The sequence below is a fragment of the Somniosus microcephalus genome, chromosome 1 (assembly GCF_052327205.1).
Source record: "Somniosus microcephalus isolate GS21.2 chromosome 1, FLI_Smic_1.0, whole genome shotgun sequence".
Taxonomy (NCBI): Eukaryota; Metazoa; Chordata; class Chondrichthyes; order Squaliformes; family Somniosidae; genus Somniosus; species Somniosus microcephalus.
This window is the reverse complement of record NC_140987.1, coordinates 12,445,464-12,462,896: the sequence shown is the minus strand read 5'-3', so window position 1 is coordinate 12,462,896 and position 17,433 is coordinate 12,445,464. Positions and strand designations below refer to the sequence as shown.

General features: G+C 44.8%; 1 protein-coding gene across 3 annotated transcripts in view; it reads right to left on the bottom strand.

The window, feature by feature from the left end:
- The window catches only part of rictora (RPTOR independent companion of MTOR, complex 2 a), a 903,687-nt gene that overhangs the window by 744,128 nt on the left and 142,126 nt on the right, over window positions 1–17,433 (bottom strand). For all 3 annotated transcript variants that reach the window (XM_085966601.1, XM_085966449.1, XM_085966521.1), the window contains exon 3: window positions 16,371–16,468. In XM_085966601.1, coding sequence (XP_085822727.1) covers window positions 16,371–16,468 — 98 coding nt within the window. The remainder of the gene's footprint in view (window positions 1–16,370; window positions 16,469–17,433) is intronic.

The following is a 17,433-nucleotide window of genomic DNA, read 5'->3' as shown; positions in this document are numbered from 1 at the left end:
AAAGAGGCCATTTCCTCTTTAATTTCCTGTTTGTGTTTAGTTGGTTAGGTAGGGGAATTTAAACATCTTTTGTAGTGAGCATTGACTGTTTTGCCGTAAAGAAATGTCATTCTTTACACCATACATTGTTCTGTACTGCGATAAACATGGTACCTTCCTAACTAATCCCATACATTGCTGGGGCTTAGAATATAAACACACACCATCCGATATCTATTGGTAACACCACCACAAGCCGTCCCCCAGGGAATACTTGTCTCTCTGTCTGATACAGAGAAGTAGCTATTATCAAATGGTGCTGCTTCTTTCCAGCCTCACCTTCCTCCCCCAGTTCCACGTTTGTCAGAAAGCAATGAAGACGATGAGCTCCAGCAGCAGTTGCGTACTCTTGCTGTATTGCTTCGAGAATGGTGAACGGAACTGGGTGTTACAAATGGATTATACCATGGTCTTGGACTTATGATCAAGGTTCAAATCCAACCCAGAAGTCTCTTTTGTCTGTTGGGTGTAAGTATCCTATTCAGTGGATTTGGCCAATCTCAGTCCAGTTTCTACTGTGAGGTTAGTGCTGTGCACCCTAACCCAGTTGATAGCAGATGAGGCATCCTAGCGGGCATGAGCCCATTACATAAAATTGGACACAATTTCGCAACCTCCCAGAGACCACAGCTGTTTTATAAGAACATAAGAAATAGGAGCAGGAGTCGCCCATTCGGCCCCTCGAGCCTGCTCCGCCATTCAGTGAGATCATGGCTGATCTGAGTTTGGGTTCGGCTCCATTTCCCTGCCCGCTCCCATAACCCTTCACTCCCTTATTGTTCAAAAGTCTGTCTATCTCCACCTTAAATATATTCACTGACCCAGCCTCCACAGCTCTCTGGGGCAGAGCATTCCACAGATTTACCACCCTCTGAGAGAAGAAATTCCTCCTCATCTCAGTTTTAAATGGGCGACCCCTTATTCTGAAACTATGCCCCTGAGTTCTATAATATGATTGAATTTTATATTAAGTTTGAGAGTGATGTAGTCCAATCTGAAACTAAGGTCTTCAGTCTAAACAGAGGAAACTACAAGGGTATGAGGGACAAGTTGGCCTTGGTAGATTGGGAGACTACACTAAAAGGTATGAAGGTGGACATACAATGGCTAACATTCAAGGAAATAATGTATAATTTGCAACAAACATATTCCTGTAAGGCATAAAAACCCAAAAGGGAAAGTGATCCAACCATGGCTAACAAAAGAAATTAAAGCTAGTATTAAGTCAAAGGAGGAAGCTTATAAAGTTGCTAGAAAAAGCGGTCAGCCTGAGGATTGGGATTTTTTAGAAATCAGCAAAGGGGGACCAAGAAATTGATAAAGAAAGGGAAAATGGAATATAAGCACAAACTAGCGAAAAATATAAAAACTGATTGTAAAAACTTCTATAGGTATGTGAAAAGGAAAAGACGGGCGAAGGGAAATGTAGGTCCTTTACAGTCAGACGGGAGAATTTATAATGTGGAATGAGGAAATGGCAGAGAAATTAAATAAATACTTTGTTTCTGTCTTCACGGAGGAAGACACAAAAAACCTCCCAGAAATACAAGAAAACCAAGGGTGTGGAATGAGTGACCATAATATGGTTGAATTCCAAATTCAGTTTGAGGGCGAGAGAGTTGGATCTCAAACCAGCATACTAAGCTTAAATAAAGGAGACTATGAAGGTATGAGAGTAGAATTGACTAAAGTGGACTGGGAAAATAGATTAAAGTGTAAGGCGGTGCAAGAGCAGTGGTCTACATTCAAGGAGATATTTCACATCTTTCAAGATAAATATATTCCACTGAGGAAAAAGGGGAGTAAAAGAAAAGACAGCCATCCGTGGCTTAGTAAAGTAATAAAGGATAGTATTCGACTGAAAACAAGGGCATATAAATTAGCCAAATCTAGTGGGAGGATAGAAGATTGGGAAGCATTTAAAAGCCAGCAAACAATAACTAAAAGATTAATTAAGAAGGGGAAGATAGATTATGAAAGTAAACTAGCAAAAAATATAAAAACATTTAGCAAGAGTTTCTACAGCTATATAAAAAGAAAAAGGTTGGCTAAAGTGAACGTTGGTCCCTTAGAGGATGGGACCGGGAAACTAGTGGTGGGGAACATGGAGATGGCAAAGACGCTGAACAAATATTTTGTATCAGTCTTTACAGTAGAGGACACTAAAAATATCCCAACAGTGGACAAACAGGGGGCAATTGGGGGGGAGGAGCTAAACACAATTAAAATCACTAAAGAGATGGTACTCAGTAAAATAATGGGACTTAAGGCGGATAAATCCCCCGGACCTGATGGCCTACATCCTAGGGTCTTGAGAGAAATGGCGGTAGGGATTGTGGATGCATTGGTGATCATTTTCCAGAACTCCCTGGACTCAGGAAAGGTCCCGGCAGATTGGAAAACTGCTAATGTAACACCCTTATTTAAGAAGGGAAGTAGACAAAAAGCTGGAAACTATAGGCCAGTTAGCCTAACATCTGTGGTTGGCAAAATGTTGGAGTCCATTATTAAGGAAACAGTATCAGAGCATTTGGATAAACATAACTTAATAGGACAGAGTCAGCGTGGTTTTACGAAGGGGAAGTCATGTTTGACAAATTTGCTCGAATTCTTTGAGGATGTAACATACAGGGTGGATAAAGGGGAACCAGTGGATGTAGTGTATTTGGACTTCCAAAAGGCATTTGACAAGGTTCCACACAAAAGATTACTGATCAAGATAAAAAAAATCACGGGATTGGGGGTAATATACTGGCATGGGTGGAAGATTGGCTATCTAACAAAAAACAAAGAGTTGAGATAAATGGTTTGTTCTCGGGCTGGCAATCAGTAACTAGTGGTGTCCCACAGGGATCAGTGCTGGGACCCCAACTCTTTACAATCTATATTAACGATTTGGAGGAAGGGACCGAGTGCAACATATCCAAGTTTGCCGACGATACAAAGATGGGAGGGAAAGCAGTGAGTGAGGAGGACATAAAAAACCTGCAAAAGGACATAGACAGGCTAAGTGAGTGGGCAGAGATTTGGCAGATGCAATATAATGTTGGAAAGTGTGAGGTTATGCACTTTGGCAGAAAAAATAAAAGAGCAAGTTATTATCTAAATGGAGAGAAACTGCAAAGTGCTACAGTACAAAGGGATCTGGGGGTCCTGCTGCACGAAACACAAAAAGTTCGTATGCAGGTGCAGCAGGTGATCAGGAAGGCCAATGGAATCTTGGCTTTTATTGCAAGGGGGATGGAGTATAAAAACATGGAAGTCTTGCTGCAGTTATACAGGGTATTGGTGAGGCCACACCTGGAATACTGCGTGCAGTTTTGGTTTCCATATTTAAGAAAAGATATACTTGCTCTCGAGGCGGTTCAGAGAAGGTTCACTCGGTTGATTCCAGAGATGAGGGGGTTGACGTATGAGGAAAGGTTGAATAGGTTGGGACTCTACTCATTGGAGTTCAGAAGAATGAGAGGCAATCTTATCGAAACATATAAGATTGTGAGGGGGCTTGATCGGGTGGATGCGGTGAGGATGTTTCCACTGATGGGTGAGACTAGAACTAGGGGGCATAATCTTAGAATAAGGGGCTGCCCTTTCAAAACTGAGATGAGGAGAAACGTCTTCGCTCAGAGGGTAGTAAATCTATGGAATTTGCTACCCCAGAGAGCTGTGGAAGCTGCAACATTAAATAAATTTAAAATGGAGATAGACATTGTCCTAGCAGATAAGGGAATTAGGGGTTATGGGGAGAGGGCAGGGGAGTGGACGTGAGTCTAGATTCAGATCAGCCATGATCCTATTGAATGGCGGAGCAGGCCCGAGGGGCCGTATGGCCTACTCCTGCTCCTATTTCTTATGTTTTTATGAATGAGGAACTTAAAGAAATTATTAGTAGAAAAACAGTACTAGCAAAATTAATGGGACTAAAAGTTGATAAATCCCAAGGACTGGATGACCTACATCCTAGGGTTTTGAAAGAGATGGCCATTGGGATAGTGGGCGCATTGGTTGTCATCTTCCAAAATTCTGTAGATTCTGGAACGGTTCCAGCAGATTGGAGGATAGCAAATGTAACCCCGCTATTTAAGAAAGGAGGGGGGAGAGAAAACGGGGAACTACAGACCTGTTAGCCTCACATCAATAGCTGGGAAAATGCTGGAATCTATTATAAAGGTGCAATAACTGGGTACTTAGAAACTAATAGTAAGATTGGGCAGAGTCAACATGGATTTATGAAAGGGAAGTCCTGTTTGACAATCCTATTGGAGTTCTTTGAGGATGTAACTAGTGGAGTAGACAAAGGGGAACCAGTAGATGTGGTGTATTTGAATTTTCAGAAGGCCTTCGATAAGGTCCCACACAAGAGGTTGGTGAACAAAATTAGGGCACATGGAATTGGGGGTAATATACTAGCATGGATTGAGAATTGGTTAACAGACAGAAAACAAAGAGTAGGGATAAATGGGTCTTTTTCAGGATGGCAGGCTGTGACTAGTGGGGTACCGCAAGGATCGGTGCTTGGGCCCCAGCTATTCACAATCTGTATCAATGATTTGGATGAGGGGTCCAAATTTGCTGATGATACAAAGCTAGGTGGCAGTGTCAGTTGCGAAGAGGCTTCAAGGGGATCTCAACAGGCTCAGTGAGCGGGCGAGAACATGGCAGATGGAATATACCTGTAATGTGGATAAATGTGAAGTATCCACTTTGGTAGAAAAAGCAGAAAGGCAGAGTATTTCCTAAATGGTGAAAGATTGGGGAATGCAGATGCTCAAAGGGACCTGGGTGTCCTTGTACATGAGTCACTGAAAGTGAATGTGCAGGTGCAGCAAGCCATTAGGAAGGCAAATGGTATGCTGGCCTTCATTACAAGAGGATTTGAGTACAGGGGTAAAGAAGTCTTACTCCAATTATATAGGGCCTTGGTGAGACCACACCTGGAGTACGGTGTACAATTTTGGTCTCCTTACCTAAGGAAGGATATGCTTGCCATAGAGGGAGTGCAACGAAGGTTCATGAGATTGATTCCTGGGATGGCGGGACTGTCGTATGAGAAGAGATTGAGTAAACTAGGCCTGTATTCTCTTGAATTCAGAAGAATGAGAGGGGAATCTCATTGAAGCATACAAAATTATTACAGGGCTTGATAGGGTGGATGCTGGGAGAATGTTTCCCTTGGCTGGGGAGTCTAGAACCAGGGGCCACAGCCTCAGGATAAAGGGTAGGCCATTCAGGACTGAGATGAGAAGAAATTTCTTCACACAGAGGGTGGTGAATCTTTGGAATTCTCTACCCCAGAGGGCTGTGGAGGCTCAGTCATTGGGTATATTCAAAACAGAAGTCGATAGATTTCTGACTAGTAAGGGCATCAAGGGATATGGCGATAGGGCCGGTGAATGGAGTTGAGGTAGAAGATCAGCCATGATCTCATTGAATGGCGGAGCAGGCTCGAAGGGCCGAATGGCCCACTCCTGCTCCTATTTCTTATGTTCTTATTCCCCCATAAGGGGAAACATCTTCTCTGCATCTACCTTGTCGAGCTCCTTCAGTATCTTATATGTTTCAATAAGATCACCTCTCATTCTTCTAAACTCCAATGAGTATAGGCCCAACCTGCTCAACCTTTCTTCATAAGTCAACCCCTTCATCCCAGGGATCAACCTCATGAACCTTCTCCGACTGCCTCCAATGCAAGTATATCCCTCCTTATTTAGAGGCCAAACTGTACGCAGTACTCCAGGTGCGGTTTCACCAACGCCCTGTACAGCTGTAGCAGGACTTCCCTGCTTTTATACTCCAACCCCCTTGCAATAAAGGCCAACATTCCATTTGCCTTCCTGATTACTTGCTGCACCTGCATGCTAACCTTTTGTGTTTCATGTTTTTGGAGGTAGGTAAATCTCATTATGCTGGTGCATTATATAGTGCGCGTGAGTAGCTGATAATTTACGCTGCATCTAACCTGTGCCATACCCGACCTGGGAATGCTGCATGGGCAGTGTAGAGTGAGCTTTACTGTGTATCTAGCATGTGCTGTACCGGTCCTGGGAGTGTTTGATGGGACAGTGTAGAGGGAGTTTCACTCTGAATCTAACCCGTCCTGACCTTAATCTGTTAGTGCTGCATGGAATAACATTAAGAAGCTTTTCTCTGCATCTCCCTCCAAAAAAAAGTGGACATCCATCATTCTGACAATCATAAAGATGCATTCAAAAATAATACCAATTGTACTGTATACCTGCTCTTCAGTTAGGATTTATTTAGTTCCTCAAAGATTTTTTTTTATATTCGTTCACGGATTGTGGGTGTCGCTGGCAAGGCCAGCATTTATTTCCCATCCCTAAATGCCCTTGAGAAGGTGGTGGTGAGCCGCCATCTTGAACCGCTGCAGTCCATGTGGTGAAGGTACTCCCACAGTGCTGTTAGGGAGGGAGTTCCAGGATTTTGACCCAGCAACGACGAAGGAATGGCGATGTACTTCCAAGTCAGGATGGTGTGTGACTTGGAGGGGAACTTGGAGGTGGTGGTGTTCCCATGCGCCTGCTGCCCTTGTCCTTCTAGGTGGAAGAGGTCGCGGGTTTGGGAGGTGCTGCCGAAGAAGCCTTGGCAAGTTGCTGCAGTGCATCTTGTAGATGGTACACACCGCAGCCACGGTACGCCGGTGGTGAAGGGAGTGAATGTTTAAGATGGTGGATGGGATGCCAATCAAGCGGGTTGCTTTGTCCTGGATGGTGTCGAGCTTCTTGAGTGTTGTTGGAGCTGCACTCATCCAGGCAAGTGGAGAGTATTCCATCACACGCCTTACGTGTGCCTTGTAGATGGTGGAAAGGCTTTGGAGTGTCAGGAGGTGAGACACTCGCTGCAGAATACCTAGCCTCTGACCTGTTCTTGTTGCCACAGTATTTATGTGGCTGGTCCAGTTAAGTTTCTGTTCAATGGCGACTCCCAGGATGTTGATGGTGGGGTATTCGGTGATGGTAATGCCATTGAATGTCAAGGGGCAGTGGTTAAACTCTTGCTTGTTGGAGATAGTCATTGCCCGCCCTCAGACTCAGCGACGAAGCTGAGGAAGATATATATCCTTCTAAATTGGGGGGGTAGGAGAAGCAGTTTAACAAATTGAGCAGGTTTGGATCACTGAGCTCTTCAGAGAATACAAGCTGCCTTTGCCTCCAGAGTGCAATTCAAGTTGTGGTTACGTGGTGCGTTGTTAGAGGTAGTAGTTTAGAGCAGCTACTTAATAGAAAATTTACTACGCTTGAATGAACTGTTTCTGGGTCATCATTTCTATGCATAAATCTCTGAGAATGAGTCTCTCCAGGCTGTTGCTGGGCATCTCCATTGCTGAGGAGAGAGAAGCTAAGGGCAGCTCAAAGTTGCACTGAACGTGGAGAGAGGGAGAGACACTGCACTTTCGTACTGCATTTTCCATGACATACCACAGGTGCGAACTGAGCCGCAAACTCTGCTTCCCTATTTTTATTCCGGGAGAATCCAGGGCAATCAAGGCGGGCTCACACACACAGACACAGACATTGGGAGCTGAAGGGTGGGAATTTAACACCATTCCAAATTCCACTTCAATAAGAAATGACAAGAGCAAAACATTTATTCAGAGGGGAACAAAGAAGTCCATCAGTGGTTTACACGCACATTCCCAAAATGACCGTATAGTCCCCTCACCGGTCGACTACAGACAGGAATAGATGCAGTAAAAATGAGGTCGGGAGGCAAATAGACAAAGAAACTGATTGGAATAGAAAAGTTACAAATACTTACCTAAAATGGCAACTGTTGCAGCCAAAGCACAAGCAGCTATTATTTGGGAACTTTACGGCCTACAGAACGCTCAAAGGCTCCAGCACATCCCAACCTTCCAGCGGAATTTGGCATAAAAATAAAACAAAAAAGGTGACTCAACCGTGGCTAACAAGTGAAGTTAGAGATAGCATAAGATCCAAGGAGAGAACATATAAATTGGCCAGAAAAAGCAGTAAACCTGAGGATTGGGAGCAGTTTAGGATTCAACAAAGGAGACAAAGGGATTAATTAGGAAGGGGGAAATAGAAAGAGAGTAAGCTTGCAGGGAACATAAAAACTGACTGTAAAAACTTTTATAGATATGTGAAGAGAAAAAGATTGGTGAAGTCAAGCGTAGGTCCCTTGCAGTCAGAATCAGGGGAATTTATAATGGGGAGCAAAGAAATGGCAGACCAATTAAATATATATTTTGGTTCTGTCTTCACAAAGGAGGACACAAATAACCTCCCAGAGATGTCGGGGAACATAGGGTCTGATGAAAGGGAGGAACTGAAAGAAATCAGTATTTGTAGGGAAATGGTGTTAGGGAAATTGATGGGATTGAAGGCCGATAAATCCCCAGGGCCTGATAATCTACATCCTAGGATACTTAAGGAAGTGGCCCTAGAAATAGTAGATGCATTGCTGATCATCTTCCAACATTTGATAGACTCTGGAACAGTTCCCATGGATTGGAGGATAGCTAATGCAACCCCACTATTCAAAAAAGGTGGTAGAGAGAAAACGGGGAATTATAGACCGGTAAGCCTGACATCGGTAGTGGGGAAAATGCTAGAGTCCATTATAAAAGATGTAATAGCAGAGCACTTGGAAAACAGTGACAGGATCGGACAAAGTCAACATGGATTTACAAAAGGTAAATCGTGCTTGACTAATCTACTGGAATTTTTTGAGGATGTAACAGGTAAAATAGATAAGGGAGAACCAGTGCATGTGGTGTATTTGGACTTTCAGAAGGCTTTCGATAAGGTCTCGCATAAGAGATTAGCGTGTAAAGTTAAGGCACATGGGATTGGGGGCAAGGTATTGACTTGGATAGAGAACTGGTTGGCAGACAGAAAGCAAAGAGTTGGAATAAACGGGTCTTTTTCTGAGTGGCAGGCAGTGACTAGTGGGGTACCGCAGGGATCGGTCCTTGGACCCCAGCTATTCACAATATATATTAATGATCTAGACAAGGGAACTAGATGTAATATCTCCAAATTTGCAGACGACACAAAGCTAGGTGGGCGTGTGTGCTGTGAGGAGGATGCCGAGAAACTCCAGGATGATTTAGACAGGTTGGGTGATTGGGCAGAAGCATGGCAGATGCAATATAACGTGGATAAATGTGAGGTTATCCACTTTGGTAGCAAAAACAGGAAGGCAGATTATCTGAATGGCAATAGATTGGGAGAAGGGGAAGTGCAATGAGACCTGGGTGTCCTTGTGCACCAGTCGCTGAAGGTAAGCATGCAGGTGCAGCTGGCGGTTAAGACGACAAGTGGTATGTTGGCCTTCGTAGCGAGAGGGTTTGAGTACAGGAACAAGGATGTCTTGCTGAAGTTGTACAGGGCCTTGGTGAGACCACATTTTGAGTATTGTGTGCAGTTTTGGTCGCCTTATCTGAGGAAGGATGTTCTTGCCATGGAAGGAGTTCAGCGAAGATTCACCAGGCTGATACCTGGGATGGCAGGAATGACGTTATGAGAGAAGATTGGGTCGATTGGGCTTGTACCCGCTGGAGTTTAGAAGAATGAGAGGGGATCTCATCGAAACTTATAAAATTCTGACAGGACTGGACAGACTAGATGCAGGAAGAATGTTCCCGATGGTCGGGGAGTCCAGAACCAGGGGTCAGTCTAAGGATAAGGGGTAGGCCATTTAGGACAGAAATGAGGAGGAATTTCTTCACCCAGAGAGTGGTGAACCTGTGGAATTCTCTACCACAGACGGCAGTAGAGGCCAATTCATTAAATATATTCAAGAAAGAGTTGGATATATTTCTCAAGGCTAAAGGGATCAAGGGGTATGGGGAGAAAGCAGGGACAGGGTATTGAATTTGGATGATCAGCCATGATCGCATTGAATGGCGGAGCAGGCTCGAGGGGCCGAATGGCCTACTCCTGCTCCTATCTTCTATGTTTCTATCCACCCCATGCCCATTGGCCTCCACGCCCGCCCGTCAAAGTTCCGCTTGCTCTCTTTCGTGCACTGGCTCTAACCATCAACTCTACTTCCTATTTTCTCCTGGGTTGCTCACAGCAGTGCCCGGGAGATTACTTTCTGGAGATGCCAGAATATTACGGGAGGGGTGACAACCCCAAGTTTCACACACAATGTATAGCCACTTTGGCAAAGTACTGGAAGCTGTTTGCCACCTGTGGGACCTCAGACCAGCAACAGTCTGTGTCGCTGAGAGAGAAATGACAAGCATTTTCTTAGCTGAAGGAAGCTGCAGTAGCTTTTATCCACAGAGGTGATGTCAGGAGGAAAACATTGGTGTGTGACACTCACACGACTTAGAGATCACATCACCAGCCTGGCCTGCTTGCCCTCACTCTGTGAACCTTAAAAGGAGACGAGTCAGAGAGAGAGAGAGAGAGAGAGAGAACAAGAGAGCGAGACTGTCCTCACTCACTGGCTTACTCATCTCAGTGGCCCGAGAGGATCGGATATACAAACACTTCTAGGGAATGGCAGCTGCGGAAGCTCGACTTGTGCAGAGAAAGAAAAATACAAACAAGTGTAAACACGCAGTGTCCTGACTATTCTAGGGTAACTCTTCAGTAATTCCATGTAACCAGCTCAAACTCCGTTTCAGGCGTTCTCTCAATTTTTAGGTTGATCAGTTGCCAGCACTGTAACAGGGTTACTTTCACACAGGCTTATTTTCACGGCTACCTGTTTGCTATGAAAAAGACTCCCACTTGAATCTTTGACCTGCCAATAATCTTCCCAGAAGATGCATTACCAGAATGCACCAAAGTGTGAACTTCCCCAATTTACAGTTTATATACTTGCTTCGACAGTGGGACAATAAACAATCTTCAGATGGAACTGTGTAGCACACCTGAGCACAAGCGACTGATTCCCTCGACAACCCAGGGTCAAAGATTACCCACAAACGGGACCTTTTACAATTCTGACCAAGTTATAATCCTTTTGTCCCTGAGTGAGTAGAGATAAAGATCAAACTGCAGCCGAACGAGGTATTTCAATTCTGTATCACAGGCTACGGAACTCTGTGCCTGGATTACTTGTCTTCTGCCGAGGGGAATGAAGAGATAGCAACCTGCCACTTTCACCCTCGAGTATGAATGGAGGCTGCAAGAGAACTTTGAAGGCACCATGGGCAGAAGTTGCCAGCATCAGGGTGCATTTCCTTCAGCTCCCAGCAGAAGCCAGGAGTGAGTTTGATGATGGCCTGTGTGCAGATGTACCAACTTGACACAGGACAGATTATAAAGGAAAGGGCAGGGGGGGTGGAATTTGTCAACAATCAGCAGAGTACTGTAAAGGTGGAAGCCTCAGTAACTCATTGTCCAGCATATTTTAACCCTCTGAAGGCCAAGTCACACCCTTGTATCACACGCTGCTTCTTTCTAAGCTGGAAGCTAAGCGTGGACAGACAGCAGAATCCCCATCTCAACCTTCGATACCTGCGACAGGGCCACTGATACAGCCTGACACCGGTAGTGGGGAAAATGCCAGAGTCCATTATAAAAGATGTAATAGCAGAGCACTTGGAAAACAGTGACAGGATCAGACAAAGTCAACATGGATTTACAACGGGTAAATCGTGCTTGACTAATCTACTGGAATTTTTTGAGAATATAACTGGTAGAATAGATAAGGGAGAACCAGTGGATGTGGTGTATTTGGACTTTCAGAAGGCTTTCGAAAAGGTCCCGCATAAGAGATTAGCGTGTAAAGTTAAGGCACATGGGATTGGGGGTAAGGTGATGATGGAGATGATCCTCATCCTAATGGGATTGGCGGCAAGGTATTGACTTGGATAGAGAACTGGTTGGCAAACAGCCAGCAAAGAGTTGGAATAAACGGGTCTTTTCAGCGAAGATTCACCAGGCTGATACCTGGGATGGCAAGAATGACGTATGAGGAGAGATTGGGTCGATTGGGCTTGTACTTGCTGGAGTTTAGAAGAATAAGAGGGGATCTCATTGAAACTTATAAAATTCTGACAGGACTGGACAGACTAGATGCAGGAAGGATGTTCCCGATGGTCAGGGAGTCCAGAACCAGGGGTCGCAGTCTAAGGATAAGGGGTAGGCCATTTAGGACAGAAATGAGGAGGAATTTCTTCACCCAGAGAGTGGTGAACCTGTGGAATTCTCTACCACAGAAGGCAGTAGAGGCCAATTCATTAAATATATTCAAGAAGGAGTTGGATATATTTCTTAAGGCTAAAGGGATCAAGGGATATGGGGAGAAGGCAGGGACAGGGTACTGAATTTGGATTATCAGCCATGATCTCATTGAATGGCGGAGCAGTCTCGAGGGGCCGAAAGGCCTACTCCTGCTCCTATCTTCTATGTTTCTATAGTGCATGGGATACGCCGGGGGCAGGAGGGGGCGAGGGACGGGCCGGGGGCAGGAGGGGGCCATCCAGTAACAGTATGAATATTTAGAAACTGTGTAAAATTAGCACTTGTGTCATTAGTTTCAAGCTAGTTCATACTGACCATCACTCCACAAAAAGTACAGGAAACTTTGGTTTATCCGGAGGTTGTATGTCCGGAAACCTTGATCTACCGGCAGAAATCAGGAGCCGTTTTGTTAGTTTTTTTTTTCTTCTCGTGGCTTTTTTTCCCCAACAGTCAAGCTCTGGAAAGTCTCTCTGAAGCTGTTGCTAAGCTACAGAGACGCTTCCAAGGTACGGGCCGACTGTTTAGAAGCTGTTGCTAAGCAACAGTGTTTGTTGTCAGATACGGAGATGAAAACCTCCGTATGCTTCAACATTAACGCTGGTATGTCCGGCAACAGCTCGGTCCCGTCGGTGCCGGATATAACAAAGTTTCCTGTAACTTGTTTCCTGCTCCATCCCAAACAGAGCACTGGCCCTCTAACACTATAAACAGCAAACTAAGGGCTTGCCTATTCTTTGTTCACTAATTTTTAATGAAAATGTTGATGCAAGCATCTGGCAGGGACATGGTCTATGAAAACAGAGAGTAGAGAAAAAGCTTCCCCATAGCTGTCATACACAAGAGTATTACACCCCGCTTATATATCAATAAAGCAACATAGTTCGCTTCAAGATTTCAGCAACATCTGGAGAAAATGAACAATCCTCCCCCCATCCCAAACAACAATGTTTCTGTCGGTCAGTTGCTGGTCTTTTTTTATACATCTGGCGACTGAACAGGTAACAACTGCGGCACAGTCGGAGCTTTCACAAAATTGACTCACCGACAAGCCCACAGCATCTTTTTGTTCATAGAAACATAGAAGATAGGAGTAGGCCATTCGGCCCCTCGAGCCTGCTCCGCTATTCAATGAGATCATGGCTCATCATCCAAATTCAGTACCCTGTCCCTGCTTTCTCCCCATATCCCTTTAGCCTTAAGAAATATATCCAACTCCTTCTTGAATATATTTAATGAATTGGCCTCAACTGCCTTCTGTGGTAGAGAATTCCACAGGTTCACCACTCTCTGGGTGAAGAAATTCCTCATCTCTGTCCTAAATGGCTTACCCCTTATCCTTAGCCTGTGACCCCTGGTTCTGGACTCCCCCGCCATCGGGAACATCCTTCCTGCATCTAGTCTGTCTAGTCCTGTTAGAATTTTATAAGTTTCAATGAGATCCCCTCTCATTCTTCTGTAGCCGCAAGCCTACATTTCGTTGTACTGCACTTGTGCACTAACAATGACAATAAAAGTTGATTTGATTTGATTTGAGATCCCCTCTCATTCTTCTAAACTCCAGCGAGTATAAGCCCAATCGCTCCTCATACGTCATTCCTGCCATCCCAGGTATCAGCCTGGTGAATCTTCGCTGAACTCCTTCCATGGCAAGAACATCCTTCCTCAGATAAGGCGACCAAAACTGCACACAATACTCAAGGTGTGGTCTCACCAAGGCCCTGTACAACTGCAGCAACACATTCTTGTTCTTGTACTCAAACCCTCTCGCTATGAAGGCCAACATACCATTTGCCTTCTTAACCGCCTGCTGCACCTGCATGCTTACCTTCAGCGACTGGTGCACAAGGACACCTAGGTCTCGTTGCACTTCCCCTTCTCCCAATCTATTGCCATTTAGATAATAACCTGCCTTCCTGCTTTTGCCACCAAAGTGGATAACCTCGCATTTATCCACATTATACTGCATCTGCCATATTACCCAACCTGTCCAAATCATACTGGAGTTTCTTGGCATCCTCCTCACAGCACACACGCCCACCCAGCTTTGTGTCGTCTGCAAACTTGGAGATATTATATCTAGTTCCCTTGTCTAGATCATTAATATATATATTGTGAATAGCTGGGGTCCAAGGACCGATCCCTGCGGTACCCCACTAGTCACTGCCTGCCACTCGGAAAAAGACCCGTTAATTCCAACTCTTTGCTCAGTTCTCTATCCAAGTCAGTACCTTACCCCAATCCCATATGCTTTAACTTTGCATGCTAATCTCTTATGCGGGACCTTATCGAAAGCCTTCTGAAAGTCCAAATACACCACATCCACTGGTTCTCCCTTATCTATTCTACCACTCACGTCCTCAAAAAATTCCAGTAGATCAGTCAAGCATGATTTACCTTTTGTAAATCCATGTTTTGTAAATCCATGTCAATGCACCATCTAATGACCCTGCTTTAAGATTGTTTCTAACCACCAATTCTGAAGTTTGAAACTTGGAGAGGCAACACAGGGACACCAGCAACTGCACAGGTTATTCTCTGGATAGAAAGATATGCTGAAAGGGTGAGAAGAGGTAGATGGAATGGGAGGAACTCGTGTGGAGTATAAACACCAGCGCAGACTAGTTGGGCCGAATGGCCTGTTTCCGTGCTGTATATTCTATGTAATAATGCTAAGTTCAGTTTAGGGGAAAATACTTCCCCTGTAAACTGCTGAATGCTCGTGATGCTGCTCTGCTGATAATCTTGTACACGTTTAAAAGCCCTACTTCCCTCTGATATTTTAGTTGGGAGATTTTGGCATTCTCTGCCAGCTTGCAAGGGAGTGCAGTAAAGAAAACTTGCATTTATATAACGCCTTTCACAGCCTCAGAACGTCCCAAAGCGCTTTACAGCCAATGAACTATTTTGGGAGTGTAGTCACTGTTGTAATGTAGGAAACGCAGCAGCCAATTGCGCACAGCAAGCTCCCACAGCAATGTGATAATGACCAGATAATCTGTTTAGTGATGTTGATTGAAAGATAAATATTGGCCAGGATACCGGGGAGAACCTGCTCTTCTTCAAAATAGTGCCATGGGATCTTTTACGGCCACCCGAGACAGCAGATGGGGCCTCGGTTTAACATCTCATCCGAAAGTACTGCACTGGGAGTGTCAGCCTAGATTTTTGTGCTCAAGTCTCTGGAGTGGGACTCAAACACACAACCTTCTGACTCAGAGGCAAGAGTGCTACCCACTGAGCCACAGCTGATGCTGAGCTAACTGCTGCATGAATTAGACAATGAGTTTTTTTTGAGAGTTTACCGTAAATATCCAGTCCTATTTCCAGTCCAATTTCTATCAGCCTTTCTGTGCTGCCAGCAGCCACTAGCCTCAACTTCACAAAGTATCTGTCCTCAAAATATTAACCATCACAGCTAAACGAAGGGCCGAATGGCCTACTCCTGCTCCTATCTTCTATGTTTCTATGTAAACCGGGGTACTGAATAGGCTCATTATACTACCACTTATCGGTCAATATTAAACGGTTTCTGATACAAATCTGGTGCAAAAATCAAAATCTTGACTGCAGACAGTACCAGAGGCCAACACCCCTGTGGTCACACACCAGCTGCATTGTACTTTTTAAATGTAATTGAGTATTTTTAATGTTGGCCAAGTGCAGACATTCCCCGACATTAAACTTTAACCAGCAGCCAGCATGCAGCGAGAGTAGCTCTGTGCACATGGAGAGTTCTGTTGTCACTGGCCAGGCAGCAATGTAGGAATTGGCAGCATCAAGCCAGTCAGCTAACCCCACATAGCTCTGTACAGGTCATGGTCTGAACCCGCTGTCTGCAATACACTGCAACTCTAATATTCATTAATAAGTGAGCAAGAATGGGTCTCTTGTCATCTGCCCGGGATCTAATAATTGATCACTGGCTGACACAGACGCTGGTTACCAGGTGTCACAAGCAGCCATTAGCCTCGAGATTTTTCACTGCCTGCACCATCTTTTTTACCTGTGCGGTAAAGGTTATTGTTTTAGTACTGTTGGCTTTATTTCGAACCCCATGAATTAATCACTCTATGTTTCCCTGCGGTTTCTCATGAACTGGCTGTTTCCACGTGCCTATGCTGGCTCCTATTGTCTGTCACTTACCTTGATAAAGTTATTCAGGTGACCCAGCTTTCGCATGTTAGAGACTCCCTGGGGCTTGGCCACATTCTGGAGGATCTCGCGAAGGTTGTCTGAAGGGTCTACAACAAAATACAAAGGATCGTCAGTAAGTGTCTGTACTGGGGAATCAAATAACAGGGCGGTTTGATGCACAGTGCTCTGTACTACATATACATTATGTACTCAGTACATTTAAGCCAACAAATTGTGAGACTCCCAATGCCAGTCGGAAAATCGGGAGTGCCGAGAATCAGGCACGCTGACCTCTGCGCCAGGAACAGAGTATTGGAATCTTTGTTGATACTATTTCTCGTAGCGGTTTGATACAGCGGAGTGGCTTGCTAGGCCGTTTTACAGGGCAGTCAACCTCGCCAGTGTGGGACTGGAGTCACGTATAGGCCAGACTGGGTAAGGACGGCAGGTTTCCTTTCCTAAAGGTCATTAGTGAGCCGGTTGGGTTTTTCTAACAGTACGACAGCTTCGTGCTCACTTTTTATTCAAAATTTATTTAGTTGTTTTTAAAAAAAACTAAATTGAAATTTGTGGGATTTGAACTCACATTCTCTGGATTACTAGTCCAGTAACATAACCACTGCACTACCTTATTGCAACTGGGCAACCTGGAAGTGCCTTAACAGACTTAGGACCGGTGTAGGTTGCTCAAAGGTGCCACTAAGCAAATGGGGATATTCAACCAGCCCGACAACTTGTGAATGTGGAACTGAGGCACAGACTATGCAACATCTCCTGCAATGCCCATCGTTCGAGGAACCCTGCACTGTTGCAGATCTTGCCGAATTCAACAACAAGGCGCAAAAACGTGTCCAGTTCTGGCTGGGCTATGTATAGACTGTCCGTGGACACGATAAGAAGACGACGACCGCATTAAAGATACAAAATTAAAAGAATAGGAACGCATATTCAAATAACCAAGAACACGAAGAGCTGGGATGTGGAAACAAGCAGCAAAATGGTGTGCATCTACCAGGTGCCAGAGAAAGTTCAGGCACATAACCCGGGCAGTTAGAGTACAGCTCCAGTAGAT